This window comes from Sphaeramia orbicularis, chromosome 11, assembly GCF_902148855.1.
Source record: "Sphaeramia orbicularis chromosome 11, fSphaOr1.1, whole genome shotgun sequence".
Lineage (NCBI taxonomy): Eukaryota > Metazoa > Chordata > Actinopteri > Kurtiformes > Apogonidae > Sphaeramia > Sphaeramia orbicularis.
In genome coordinates, this window is record NC_043967.1 from 39,895,163 (window position 1) to 39,908,896 (window position 13,734).

Sequence of the window (13,734 nt, forward strand, 5' to 3'; positions counted from 1 at the left end):
TCTTTTTACTTAATGGTTTACCAGTTCACAAAATGCAGATCATTCACTCTGTTCACTGTATTCCTACCTAAATTTACCACATATATACAACTAGATTTACTTAACAGCTTGGTCAAAAACAGTGTCGTGTCCAAAAGTCAGTCTTACAAAGTGCTTGATACCTCTCGACACTGTGTTACTAAACAGTGTCTGGTTTGATGTTAACAGTTTTTTACTTGTCAGAAACCTGCTGTTGGTCAGAGTTAGTGTTATTATAACCGACTGGTTTAAATTTAAAGTTTCTTAAGGTGTTGTTCTGCAGCCTTAGATTTGAATTGGTGGAGCAATTTTGAAATTCATGGGAAAAATCCTTAGGCCTATATCTGACAGAATTAATTGCACTCCTGTAGAATAGAAGTAGAAAAACAGAAGAGTTTGCCTTTTTTGCCCAGAATATAAAAATTCTTTGTTTGATCTTTTTCCAGATTATTCCAGAATAACATTACAGTTGAATATTTACACCAAAATACATGCATTACGACACTGAAACAAATATAATTTCTTCCATTTTCTTTAAAAGTATTTGACAGCTAAAATTTACTTAGGGGGTCAAGTGAGTGGCCATTTTTGTCAAAAAAAAAAGTTGTAAGAAATGCATAGAACTGTGTTGAAATAATGCTAATCCATTTGTGCACAGACTACTGATATTATTTGACAGTGGAAGCTCTATTTCCAGAAATATTGGATTTTGAATAGCACGTGTATGTGAAAACTTTTGCTGGTGGACGGACGTGACATTACCCATGATGATCTGGTCAGTACCAGTACTTTATTAGGAATAAACTTATAGACTTACTATTGCTAATTCTCCTCTTATTCATAAATGTTAGTATTGTGGATCTAAAACAATAACAGCTGACACAAAAACACAAAATGTGGCAGTGGACGGATGTGACATGGTTGTTACAGATCCCATCATACTGATGCTCGGCAGCCATGTCACCGTTTACACTAATGATCCCTGTGCAAAAACTAGGATCATAATTATTTATTGTATAGTTTATCATCATACTAAAGAGGAAATAACAATATAGAATTGTTATTTCTTTATAAAAATGCTTATTATTAGAAAACTGTTGATTTAAAAAGTGACGTGTGACATTCTTAATGTATGTATTGGTGTAACATAAACAGGATGGATCAGCACCATACTCCATATTGCAACCTGTAAAAATAAAACATGTGATATGTAGGATAGAATCTTATAAGAAAAATTGGGGAATCTAAAAGAACAGAATATTTGTTTTTCGGGTAAATTCAGTTCAAATATAACTTGGCCATTTGTGACATGAAAATATAGCATTAATTGTGATGAAACTGGACATTTTTGAGCTGAAAACATAGTTCATATGACCATCAACATGTTGCAATAGAACTGAAATCCTGTCAATTTGCATAACTTGCATTTACCAACACAAAGTTCCTTTGGGGATTCACTTACATTGATTTCTTATGCACAAAGACAGAAATAAGACCTCTAAACAAATTTTAGCCGTTGAGGAAAAACATATTCAATATAAAGCTTTTGGTTACATTTGATAGATATAATCCCATCGACCACTAAAAATAATAGAATGCATTTTTAATTACAAATTTAGGCAGAAATCTGAGAATCTCCATATGGAAATTTCCACACTTTGTCTCTTTCTTTTACTTTTTTTTCCACCATAGTTTAATCATAATGGCTGTTTAGAGACTAATGATTTAGTAAGTGGCTAATATTAGGCCTGTATTAAAAGAGGGGTCCTCCAACGTGCCCTTTCATCTCTATTCATCTCATTAGGAGCGGCGATGATTAGGAGAAGGTCCCGGGGTTAGGATGGGCGCAGGGGGCCCCATTACACATCATTAGGGCCAACGCTGAGAGGGTCTGGAATGAACCCCATGGAGGGCAGGGCCTGCAGCGAGCTGATGCACCTGCAGGCGGCCTGGCTTAATCCTGGTGTTTATTCTATAAAAAACACTTTTACCTCTTTTCAAGAACGCTGCAGACTGGTTTGTTTGTTTGTAAGTTGGGAGTCTCCAAATTGTTTCTGTGGAATTTGATTGACTTGCCCTGGGCCAAGGAATAATTAGGCTTTAGTGTGGAGCTGCATGTATCATTATATTTGAGCCATAACTATGCAATTAATCCAGATAAAGATTTGACTTCAAGGTCCTAAGGGTGTGTTTGCAGGGTCAAAAATCAATTCTAATTGGAGTTTAATAGTAATAATGTCTTTGCAAGTTGGAGGAGAAAAAAAAAAAAATCAGCTTTTGTGGTTTTTAATTTTGTCTTTTCTTATCCTTGTTTGCACACCACACCCACTTCTCAACACTGAATTTCACAACTTAGTTTAACCCCAAGAGGAAATTACAAGGTCAATGCAGTGGGGTCAAATCCCCTGAACTCCCAATTCACTCCACACTTGAAAGCAGAGGAAGGTTACATGTTTTGGCATCGGAGCCCGGCTTCTAAATATCTAGAGGACACAGATCTGGCTTTATTCAGATTATGAGGAGGAGAGAGGGCAGAGTGGAATAACTGAAGAGAAATGAGCTGTAGCACCCAAGGGTGTGTTGTTTGTGTGCTGGTGTCATGACGTATGTACTGTATGAGCGTGTCTACTCTCATCTGTGCCAAAAATAAAAGTGTATAATTAGTTGACCAGTGCTGGTTTCACTTTAGCACGTCTTGGCTGATTTTTTTTAAAAGTGCTGGCTGTGAGCTCGGGGTAAACCGGGGTCTCTCTCACTCTCCTTTTCTGTCTGTTTTTACAGTGCATCTCTGAACCGGGGATCTGACAGTGTAGCCCACGGGTGCTGCTGGACGCCCTCGGCCACTGTCACAGCCGAGACTGGTGCCGGAGCAGATGTGGAGCTGAACTGAGGGAAGTGGGTCACGGCCCTGCAGGCTGTGTGCAATTCAAACAAGGGCTTATTATGCACAAGGTAAGTCATGCTTCTTCTTTTTTTTTTTGACTCGTTTTGTGTGTGAAAGGATGAAAAGTGTTAACATCACAGTAATCTGTGCTCCCTCCGAAGGCCTTTCCGTCGACCCTCCAGTCCTCCAGAGTTCAGTCTATCTTTCTTTAAATCAGTGTCCTCTGTAGCTGTCTTTTGTAACTTCTTTTTTTCTTTTCTTTTCTTTTCTTTTTTTTTTTTTTTTTTAAGAAAGGGAGATGGAGGGAGAGATGATTTTTGCGTGTGACGAGGCCTTGGGCAGACGGCTGTGTTTGATGTATTTTTTATGTGCTTAGGCTACTAGTGAACGATGGGGAGAGGGAGGAAGGGGAGGGAGGCAGAGGAGGGAGGAAGGACGCCTGGAGCTGATGCACTTGAATGGGGATGTTGTTGAAGGAGAAACGAGGGAAGAGGTGGAGGGGTGGGGGGGGTAGAAATGCATGTATGTGTATGTGTGTGTGTAAAGAAGAAGGGAGGGGACATGAGGTTTTTTTTTTTTTTTTTGCCGCCAGCGACGACATGTCAGGGGATGAGAGCAGAGTGGAGAGAGATGGCGAACACTTGTTAAGTCTGTCTGATACGGCCTCTTTATACCACACACACACCTTCAAAAGCCACACATAGACACACGATTGTCACGCCTTCAGCTCTGAGAGTCACAGAAGCAGCCACCAGTTTGGAGAAACATCACCCTGCAACAAGACCTGCTGCTGCCCCTCCATTGTGAAGCGTGACATCATGACATTTCCTTTCAGTGTTGCATCATGGGTAACATTTGAGATGCATTAAACGTACAAGTGATGCTGTTAGACTCAGTTTCAACCTGATTATGACGACGATGTGTCAAAAGAACAGATGGAAGAAGTGCACAGATTGAGATTTACAGGAAAAGTATCAATGCAGAGATAAGGAAAATAGTCCCACAGTGTGTTTGCTTAAAGCAGGGGTCTCAAACTCATTTTCTTTCAGCGGCCACATTCAGCCCGATTTGACCTCCAGTGGGCTGGACCAGTAAAATAATAGCATAATAACCTATAAATAATGACAACTCCAAATTTTTGTCTTTGTTTTAGTGCAAAAAACCCAATTAAATTATGAAAATACTTACTTTTATAAACTATCCAAACAAAAAAGACATGAGTAACCTGAAAAAACTGAAATTTCTTAAGAAAAATAAATGCAATTTTAACAATATTATGCCTCAACTTATCATTTATACATGTGTATTATGGATCAGATCTACAAAGACACTGTTGTTCATCCATCAGTCTCAATGACAGCCTTGACTTCAGTTTTTGTGGGTCTTGGAGTGACTTGTCAGCCCTATTTTTACCCTGAAGTATCTGCCACAAAGACACTAAACACTTTGTAACAGGCAGAAAATTGTTAAAATTGTGCTTAATTTTCTTTAGACATTTCAGGTTGTTCATATTCGTTCAGGTTATTCCTATTTTATTGTTTCAGGATAGTTTGTAAATGTAAGTATTTTCATGATTTAATGTTATTTTTTGCACTAAAACAAAAAAAATTGAAGTTTTCATTATTTATAGGCATAGTGTAATATTTTTTCACATCAAACCGAAAAGAACATATGGAGTCATTATTTTTTGTAGGTTATTCTGCTGTTATCATTTGACTGTAGATCATATTGGTCTGTATGTGGAACCTGAACTAAAATGAGTTCCACAGCCTTGACTGTGGAATTTTTGTACTTTACAAATTCATCCCACGGGCCGCATTGGAACCTTTGGGGGGGCTGCATTTGGCCCCCGGGCCGCATGTTTGAGACCCCTGGCTTAAAGGGTTAAAGGGGTCATATTTTGCTAAACTCACTTTTATTAGTCTTTGGTACATTTATTTGTGTATTTGTGGACTATAATAGTTCATAAAGTTTGAATTTGAACCCTCCAGGTGCTGCAAAGCTATCTTAAGATTTATTTTGGCAAAAATCAAGTGGATTTCGACAACCTGTTTTAATTCCTGCTTAATTTGTTACGTCTATAACTAGTTACATCACAACATTTGCACATATAAGGTCGAGACTTCAGATGAACATTTCTCCAAGTACAACATAATTGTTTGTCAGCAGCAGCGGTTGTAGTAAAAACTGAAAATATGTCCAAACTTTGAGCCGATTACCTAAAATGTTCAGTTGTTGGTTGAACAGGACAGAGCAGCACAGCCAACAACCTGGAGGGTTGGGGGGGGGGGCGGTGAAGTGGCTCATGTACATCAAAACAACCTTTCTGGTGCCATTACTTAGAAATAGGGTTGAAGATGGACCTGTGGAGTTGAATTAATGAAGAATTCAGACCCAAGCATAGCATTTACACTTTATGTAGACCACAGGGGAATGTTTTAAAAAATCTGACTTTAAACATACTTTCATTACATCCTTCTACCTGATTTCACCTGATTTTGTTTTTTAAGCTTCACCATTTTTGTTTTTTCAGCCGCTTATTCGTGTCTTTCCACTCTTATTTCCGTGTTTTGCCTTTATTATCTCTGCCAAGCTGGTTATGTTTTTGCCGGCATTGGTTTGTCTGTTTGTCTGTCTGTCTGTGTGCAAGATAACTTAAAAATTTATGGACGGATTTAGTTGAAAATTTCAGGAAATGTTGATACTGGCACAAGGAACAAATTATTAACTTTTGGTGGTGATGGGGGGGGGGGGACACTGATCTGCCTTGGTGGAGGTCTGCACTATACAAGTGCTTTTCTAGAAAAGAGAGCGCAGACCTCCGCCAAATTTCAAGTTTATATCTGTCCCTAAAAAGTACAACCATGAACTAGAAGCACTCGGAGAGCGCAGACCTCCGCCAAGGCTGATCAGTGGCGCCCCCCGTGGGCCCCCCCACCCCCGATCACCACCAAAATTTAATCATTTCTTCCTTATCCCATTTCCAACAAACCCTGAAAATTTCATCCAAATCTGTCCATAACTTTTTGAGTTATGTTGCACGCTAACGGACAGACAAACAAACAAACAAACAGACAGACAAACAAACCCTGGCAAAAACATAACCTCCTTGGCGGAGGTAATAAATGCATTAGAAAAACTAGAAAAGCACTTGGAGAGCGCAGACCTCCCCCAAAGCAGATAAGTGCCCCCCCCCCGATCACCACCAAAATTGAATCATTTGTTCCTTGTGCCAGTATCAACATTTCCTGAAATTTTCATCCAAATCCGTCCATAACTTTTTGAGTTATCTTGCACACAGACAGACAGACAAACATGGGGGGGGGGCACTGATCTGCCTTGGTGGAGGTCTGCACTCTCCAAGTGCTTTTCTAGTTTTTCTAATGCATTTATTTATGGTTGTACTTTTTAAGGAACAGATATAAACTGAGAACAGCAATCCCATGTGCTGAAAATCTTTTAATATTTTTAGTTAAATCAACTTGGAATTTAGTGTTTTGAACTTAATTATTTAAGTGTAATAACTACGCAAAGCAGTTGATATTACAAAAGATTTTAAGTTAAGTGTCCTTAAAAAGTTCATTTATCATTACCACAACCACTTGTCTCAATTTTTTTAAGTAAACTCAACTTCTCCGGGCTTACAGTGTTGTAGTACACACCCAAAATATAAAGTTTTGATTTTGAAGGGAATGATACATTTAAAAATATTTCAGTGTCTTATTTTAAGTTTAAGTTGCTTTATGATGACTGACAAACATACTTGGCTGTTATCAAAATTGATCCTGTGACCTCTCAGTATGTTTCATGAAGGTTAACTCAAGTCCATATACCTCTGTACTTCCAGTAAAACTAGTTTGGTCCGTGTGACAGATGTATTATTACTGCTTATATGACATTATTATATTATTATTGGTAACTGTCAGTGTTATCACATCATATACCTGAGGGGGGAGCTAGTTGGATCTATTTGGTTGTAAGGTCTCATCTCATGATTAATGGAACAGGAAAGATAAAAAAAAATAGTTATAATGCAGAAATCTGTCTTCTGATCTTTGATTTTAGCTGATAAATCAGGGGAGAAGAAGCAATATGAGAATTTTAAAGGGAAAAAAATCAGTATTTGGTGCTAGTTTAACCTTTCACAATATTTTGGATTTTTAAAGCTTGTTATTTTGTATAAAATCTCAATCTTAAAAGTACCTGAGGGTGTCAAATAAATGGATTAAAAAGTACAACATTTACCTCTTGATGTAATGGAGTATATACTCGATAGAAAGGAAGTACTCAACCAATGAACAAGTACGTCATATTTGTACTTAAGCACAGCAGTTGCATAAATTTACTTCTTCACTTTCCACCCCTGTTGATGATCTGCTATGAATTATTTTACTCATTTCCTGCAATCCCCAGAATGGTTTTTGACAATCACCAGAGGATGGGGATGACCTTGCCTGTTGTTTTGTGAAAATGGTGCAAAAACAGGCAGAGGGAGGCAACGAGGGAAATAACATTAAGCAAAAAAAAATAATGCTTTGTTCTATTGAATCACAGTGAGTTCATCCAGTATTTCACATTTAACAGAAAAGAGTAAAGGTCCCATTATGGTGTTTCTAAAGGTCTTTTCTTGCTCAACAAAAATTCAAAATGCAATCTGTTTATTTTTTGTGGTAGATTATCTTTAGATGTATTTACAGCTTGTATTTTTATTATAGAAAAAGTATTTTTCAATTGCGTTTTGTCACTGGAAAACATTGAGATATCATTTCTTGGCCCTATCACCCAGTTCTACTTTAGATGTAAGCCAATATGACAGTAATGTTTTATTTCTAAGCCACTTCATATATGTACAACAGCTATCATCAACAAAAAAGAGAGACTACTTTTGAATAATCTGAATGTTTTCCCCTTTTAACATAAATGTGGTAATAGTTTGTTGATAATGTTAAACCTGCTTACTGCTTTTCAAAGTCACATAAAACAGTTTATTAACCCTTAAAGACCTGCAACTGTTTTTGTGGCAACTTCCAAATGAATATTTTAACCTTTCAGAAATGATTTTACACCATTTATTATAATATTACTCTCTGTATTTTTAGTGAAAATGTTTTTATGTGGCTGTTCATAAAAGCGCAGACTAAATTTGAAGGTTATTCAATCAGAATATGGAAAATGGAAGAAAATGTGAGTTTTCACCAAAATACATCAGTAACTGAATCTAAAGATAAGTGTCTGCAACCACTGTCATTTGTCAAAATACATGGGTTTATTGGTGAATCAATGTTCCAGCAGATGACAGTGTTTCCATGTTCATTAGACCCTCTGAATGTCCAAATGGGTCATATCTGATGCTGCTGAATGGTCGAGAAACTGCATTTTACCTGAATTATTCACAAGTATTGATAAGATTAGTGGTTAAAAATGATTCAGCATTTCAGATCAGTAGAGGCTTTTGGTCACTGGTGAGGGTTAAACACAATTTCAGTGACTCTTATCTGAACATTTTGTTCTGACATGCTGCATGTTGATGTGTTGTTAGATAAGTGTAGCTATAGCTACAGGCAGAAATACTGAGGTCAAGACCGAATACATAGACTAGGACTGTTTTCTGTACATTTCCCACCATCTCTCTCTATAAATTTACCAGTTCATGAAGTCACATCTATAAAGTGTCAACTGTTGTTTGGACGCACGCCACCAAGCAGCTTCAAAACTCTGTGAATCCTACATGATCACTACTTTTCCAACAGATAATCCTTGATTCTTTTGATTATTTTAACATATCCGTCCAAAAATCTTGCATAAATATTCAACTGGGTTGTTTTCATCAAAACATTCAGTGATCTCTCATGCCCTGTGGATGGGGCTGTAATCCAAAATGACTTCCATCTGTTTTTTTCCATCATCCCTAAAAGACCTTAACAGTTGCTGGTGACCAAAAGTATCTATTACTGATATAATATTTAAATAATAATAACTGTTTAGCTAGTAATCCCATCAATACAGTGAAATCATTCAGGGAAAATGCTGTTTCTAAGCTTTTCACTGGCAACAAGAAGGAGAAAGAAATGCTGTCACCTTCTGCGACATTATTTCACCAATTAAATACATGTAGTTTGACAATTTACAGTGGCTGTCATCACTTATTTTCTGTTCAGTCAACAATATATTTTGATGGAAAAAGTCACTTTTCCTTATGTTTGCCTTGTTTTGATATAATAACCTTTGAACTGACTCAAGCTTTATTTGAGCCGCCCCATGATCAGTAAATAAATATATTTTAAAAAAATATTTTCACTGAAAACTGTTAAATATAGAGGATTATATTCTAATAAATGTAGAGAAGAATCCATTTGGAGTACTGGAGTACTGGTACTGAGACTTAATTTATCACAAGTGTTTTCAGCTCCAGAAAAACTCCCTACTTCCAAATTTGAACTTCATAGAAAACCTCAGAAATGTGATCAAGATGAAAACAAACAGTGACAAGCCATCACATGAAACTGACCTGTTTTTACACCAATAGAAATGGCAGCAGTAATATGAAGACAGAATAATCAGGATTATTGTACTGAATATTGATGTTTAAACATTAGCATTGTGCTGTATTAAAATAAATATGAACACGTTTTCTTCATTATCTAATGCTGTAAATGACATATCATTTAATAGGTTTTGGTGGAAATGCTCTGATTAGTTGCTAAGTACATTCCTATGAATAACAAAACATGTGGTGTTTTCATTTTTTCCACAGCTTTAGGCTGTTTTGACCCTATAAAAACTGAAATTGGTCCATAAAATGTTTAACAAAAACTCTTTGTAAGGCTGCCTGAGGGCTCTTTATACTCTAAGACATGTTCTTAGTGTCATGTTTATGTAAAGTCAGAAAAGTTGTCACAGGTTTTTCTCCTGCTTTTGGAAACTGAGGTCCTTGAACGCCTCATTTTAACCCAAACTCAGTCAGCTTTTGAGAGAATTTCAGTAACTGCATGTAATTTTCCCCCCAAAAGACTGGCTGAATTGAACTTTTTTTAAATAAAATATGAAGCTGTTATAGCTGTGATTAATAGTCCTGTTGTTGAGTATTCAAAGAAACATTTTATGTATATATATGTATCCCACTGTGACGTCATAGTTACATGACAGCTCTTTCTATTGTCACATTGTGTTGGTTCCTGTCCAGTTTCCCCTGTATTTACCGTCCCAACCCAGTTTAGGAAGTGCTCATATTAGTCAGTCCTTGTTTCTTTTTTTTTGTTTCTTCCCAGCTACATAGTTGGAGTGAGAGGATGGGAGGAGGAGGAGGAGGGGGAGGGGGAGGAAGAGGAAGATAAACATCACATAGAAGGATCGGAGGAGTGGAAAAATTGGGAGGGCTCAGTGTCCAGCTTCTCCACCGAACTGCAACCTATTGAAGGTAAGGAGAAAAAACAGATCTCCTCATGCAAATAGATTCACATGGGTCTGTGGCAATCAGTTAACGCATGCGACAAATAGGACAGAAAAGGCAGGTCTGAGGCTGCTTTTACTGAAGAGGGATTCAGAGGAGACGCACTGATATGGGGTGAGCGTTACATAATGCGCGTCGGAGACTAAATACCCGTGGTTTTTTTTATATATATATATATATTTTTCTTTAATTTTGCCCTGTTTTAGAGCAAATCCATCTTTCTAATCCTTATTATTTGCTTCAGATTATTATAATATAAAGCCGTTTTTTTTTTTTTTTTTTTTTCTTTTTTTACTGTCAGCCATTTGTGGAGCTGAGCCGCACATATGCAGGCTAGGAGCAACATCACACGCATTTTTTACGCTTTTAGTCGATGTCAGTGCAAAGACAAGCGTAATTTTTTAAAGATTAGAAACATCCACCAAACATCAGGAGCATTCTGGTAGCCTGTTTTTATTTTTTTTAACGCATTTTTTTTTTTTTTTTACATAGGATTAAACAGTAAAGGAAAGGGGAGATCCAACCATAATAAATAGAAATGCATCGATGTCGAGACTGGTTGTTATTCTAAGGTGATATATTGGTGTGTTTTTATGAGAAGATCCATTTGTGGAGGTATAAATGTGCCGATTTGACATGGATTATCAGGAATCCTCGTGATCGTCAAGCGGGTGATGCATCAGTCTGCATGCGCGCTCCCGACTGAGCCGCGGTCGCTGTCCTTCAGCACCGCACGGACGCGCATGAGGAGAGGAGAGGAGAGGAGAGGAGAGGAGAGGAGGAGAGGAGAGGAGAGGAGAGGAGAGGAGAGGCGGATTGATTGACAGCAGCCCCAAGTCAGGATTAGAGAAATTTCCATTCTGAGGAGACATGTAAATATTTGATGCTAATAGAAGTGGAGTGCGTAGATCAGCCTGTAGTTATAGACGATAAACAAGAAATTTGGTGCGACCTAAGAGTGTGTATTGGTGTGTCTGGATTGATGTTTTTGTGCATTTAAATCTAGTTTGCTTACACCCACAAGTGCAACTTTTTCCATTTTTTAAATTTGCAACAGATTTATTTTATATATTTTTTAATCTTACATACACATACTTCTTGCTCCTATTGAACAAACCTTCACAGTGAATAGTTTACTTGGTTGTTGTTTTTTTTTTTTACTTTATTGTTGGCTTCAGCTTCTGCAAAGAATGGAAAAGTCCACACCCTTCAGCTTTACAATAAGATGATCTTTCAAAATAAAATTAGAGCACAAAGCTATATTGTTATGTTTCTTGTGTACCAGCTTCACTGAAATGTATTTGTCAATATAGTATCTAAATTTAAGTCCAATTAAGCAATTAATTCATTGTTTCATTTTATAGACTGGAAGATGAATTGATGGAAAGTACAATTATGAGCAAGTGTTCTTTGAATGTTTTCATTTGGTCTGTTCTTAGTGCTGTGGATGCATTTTTGTGGCCAGGACAAACAATATAATGATGTTTAAATGTATTTCCTATAAAGGCAACTTGCTCCCTGTCTGAAGTAATTCACTTTGTACCAATATGAACCAAAATTATTTTCATTTTCAAGACTTTCTAGAAGGTGTGAGCTAATTTTGAAGACTCTTACACTGACATGGACTTTTAAGTGCTGACATATTTTGTTTTTGTTGTTTCAGTGAGGCTCAGTCGCGGTCAGTGATGCTTCATCATCAGGACCAAACCCTGAACTCATCCTACGGAGGGAAAGGAGGCCTCGAGTCATCCTCCTCGCTCCAAAACCAGAAGGGTGACAAAGATGGAAACTTCAACTTCTTGCCGGGCAAAGACGACGAGGGCTTCACGGGAAACGGAGGAGATGAAAACCGAAACCAGGTGCGTCCACGAAACCTGGGTCCACTGGGTCGCGACCCCCCGAACTCGTCACCGTCCTCTGGGTTTCACGGAGGGGTCATGTCACCTCGCTCTCGTCTCCCCTGCTGGAGCCCCCTGGAACCCCTGCCTGAAATCGAGTGTGGGGATGACGGGTACGGTCGAGTGCCACCCGATGGAGCAGAGGAAAGGAGGATGGAGGAAGATGAGGCGAGGATGATGATGTTCCAAAACGAGGTGAAGCAGATGGAGAAAATGGAGCAGCACAGGAGGAAGAGCAGTTTGGGTTTGAGACGACGGGACGAAGGTGAAGATGAGCGGAAACTGGAGGAGGACGACGAATGGGGAGACAGCGACTCAGAGTCTGAGTTCAGCTACAGGTCAGGTGGCAGCGCATCCTCCCTCAGCATGGAGTGTGGGCCAGAGGGGATGCTCATGGGAGGCTGGGACCGCATCGGGGTAGGTGAACCAAAGTCAAACCAACAAGAGGGTGACCTAAACCGAAACAGAGACGCAGCAGGAAGAAGGAGCTTCAGCCGCAGGTCCTTGACGGGATCCAACCTGGGAAACGTCTTAGAGGAAGGTGCAGAAGAACAAGATGACGACCAGTCCTCGGACTCAGATGGTGAGTTGCCGGAGTTGATGGACGCTGTGTGGACGCTGCGGGACCGTGAGCGTTTCAAGGCCCAGGAGATGGAGAAGCACCAGGTCCAGCTGACCATGTACCGGAGGCTGGCTCTGATCCGATGGGTTCGAACCCTGCAGAGTCGAGTCCAGGAGCAGCAGAACCGCCTGCAGTCCAGCTTCGACGTCATCCTCACACACAGGAAGGAACTTCTGCGTATGGGCGCTGCAGCCGCCGTGGCCAACGCTGTGCCCGCCGCTGCTGTTGGACAGTCGTAGAGGAACTGAAACAGGAAACACTGACTCAAACTACTTTTATCCTCAAAATAAGACAATCTCTTGTCATTTCGTCTGACTTTTTTTTGTTGTCACACTGATGTTTCTGATTGTAATAATGGAAAATCGTTTGTTTATTTGTTGTTTATCTTTACTGGTGTCCCACCTAGAGCATCAACAAATGTATCTGACTCATCTACAGTCAGGAAACCTTCATCTATGTAGCTTTGCCAAATGAAAATGTATGACTTACAATGTATTTTGTTAAAGCAATGACATGATGTACACTTTATTGTCAAATTCAGATGTTTATATCAAATAATATATATGTGTTTGTGTAAAGTGTAACTGTTTGTCTGGAAATGTGAGTAGAAACACCTGCTCTACCAAAAAATACTGGAAAATAACATGTACTTTTATCAGTGTTAGAGGTTATTTATACTCTGAGATGATGATGTATATATAGAGAGATGATTATTGTTAAAATCATGCAATGAATAAAATGACCTTATATCTAAATGTTTTTTTTTCTGATTCTTCTTTAATAAGTAAAATCCAAATTATTTTTTCATTACATGAAAAGATAAATCTGATCTGGGGGGAAATCCAGAGTGGAAAAGACCTGA

General features: G+C 38.5%; 1 protein-coding gene across 2 annotated transcripts; it reads left to right on the top strand.

Annotated features, from left to right (window-relative positions):
- Positions 1-10,198: 10,198 nt before the first annotated feature.
- c19h1orf216 (chromosome 19 C1orf216 homolog) lies at positions 10,199-13,624 on the top strand. Of its 2 annotated transcripts, none has more exons than XR_003936657.1 (2): positions 10,199-10,319; positions 12,016-12,151. XR_003936657.1 is itself a non-coding variant. In XM_030147722.1 (2 exons), the coding sequence occupies exons 1-2, from the start codon at positions 10,462-10,464 to the stop codon at positions 13,109-13,111; spliced, it is 1,101 nt and encodes a 366-aa protein (XP_030003582.1). In that variant the 5' UTR covers positions 10,327-10,461; the 3' UTR covers positions 13,112-13,624. The 2 variants fall into 2 exon arrangements, 1 of the variants encoding a protein (XP_030003582.1); XM_030147722.1 differs by lacking the exon at positions 10,199-10,319 and adding an exon at positions 10,327-10,466 and having other exon boundaries at positions 12,016-13,624.
- The last annotated feature ends 110 nt before the right edge of the window (positions 13,625-13,734 follow it).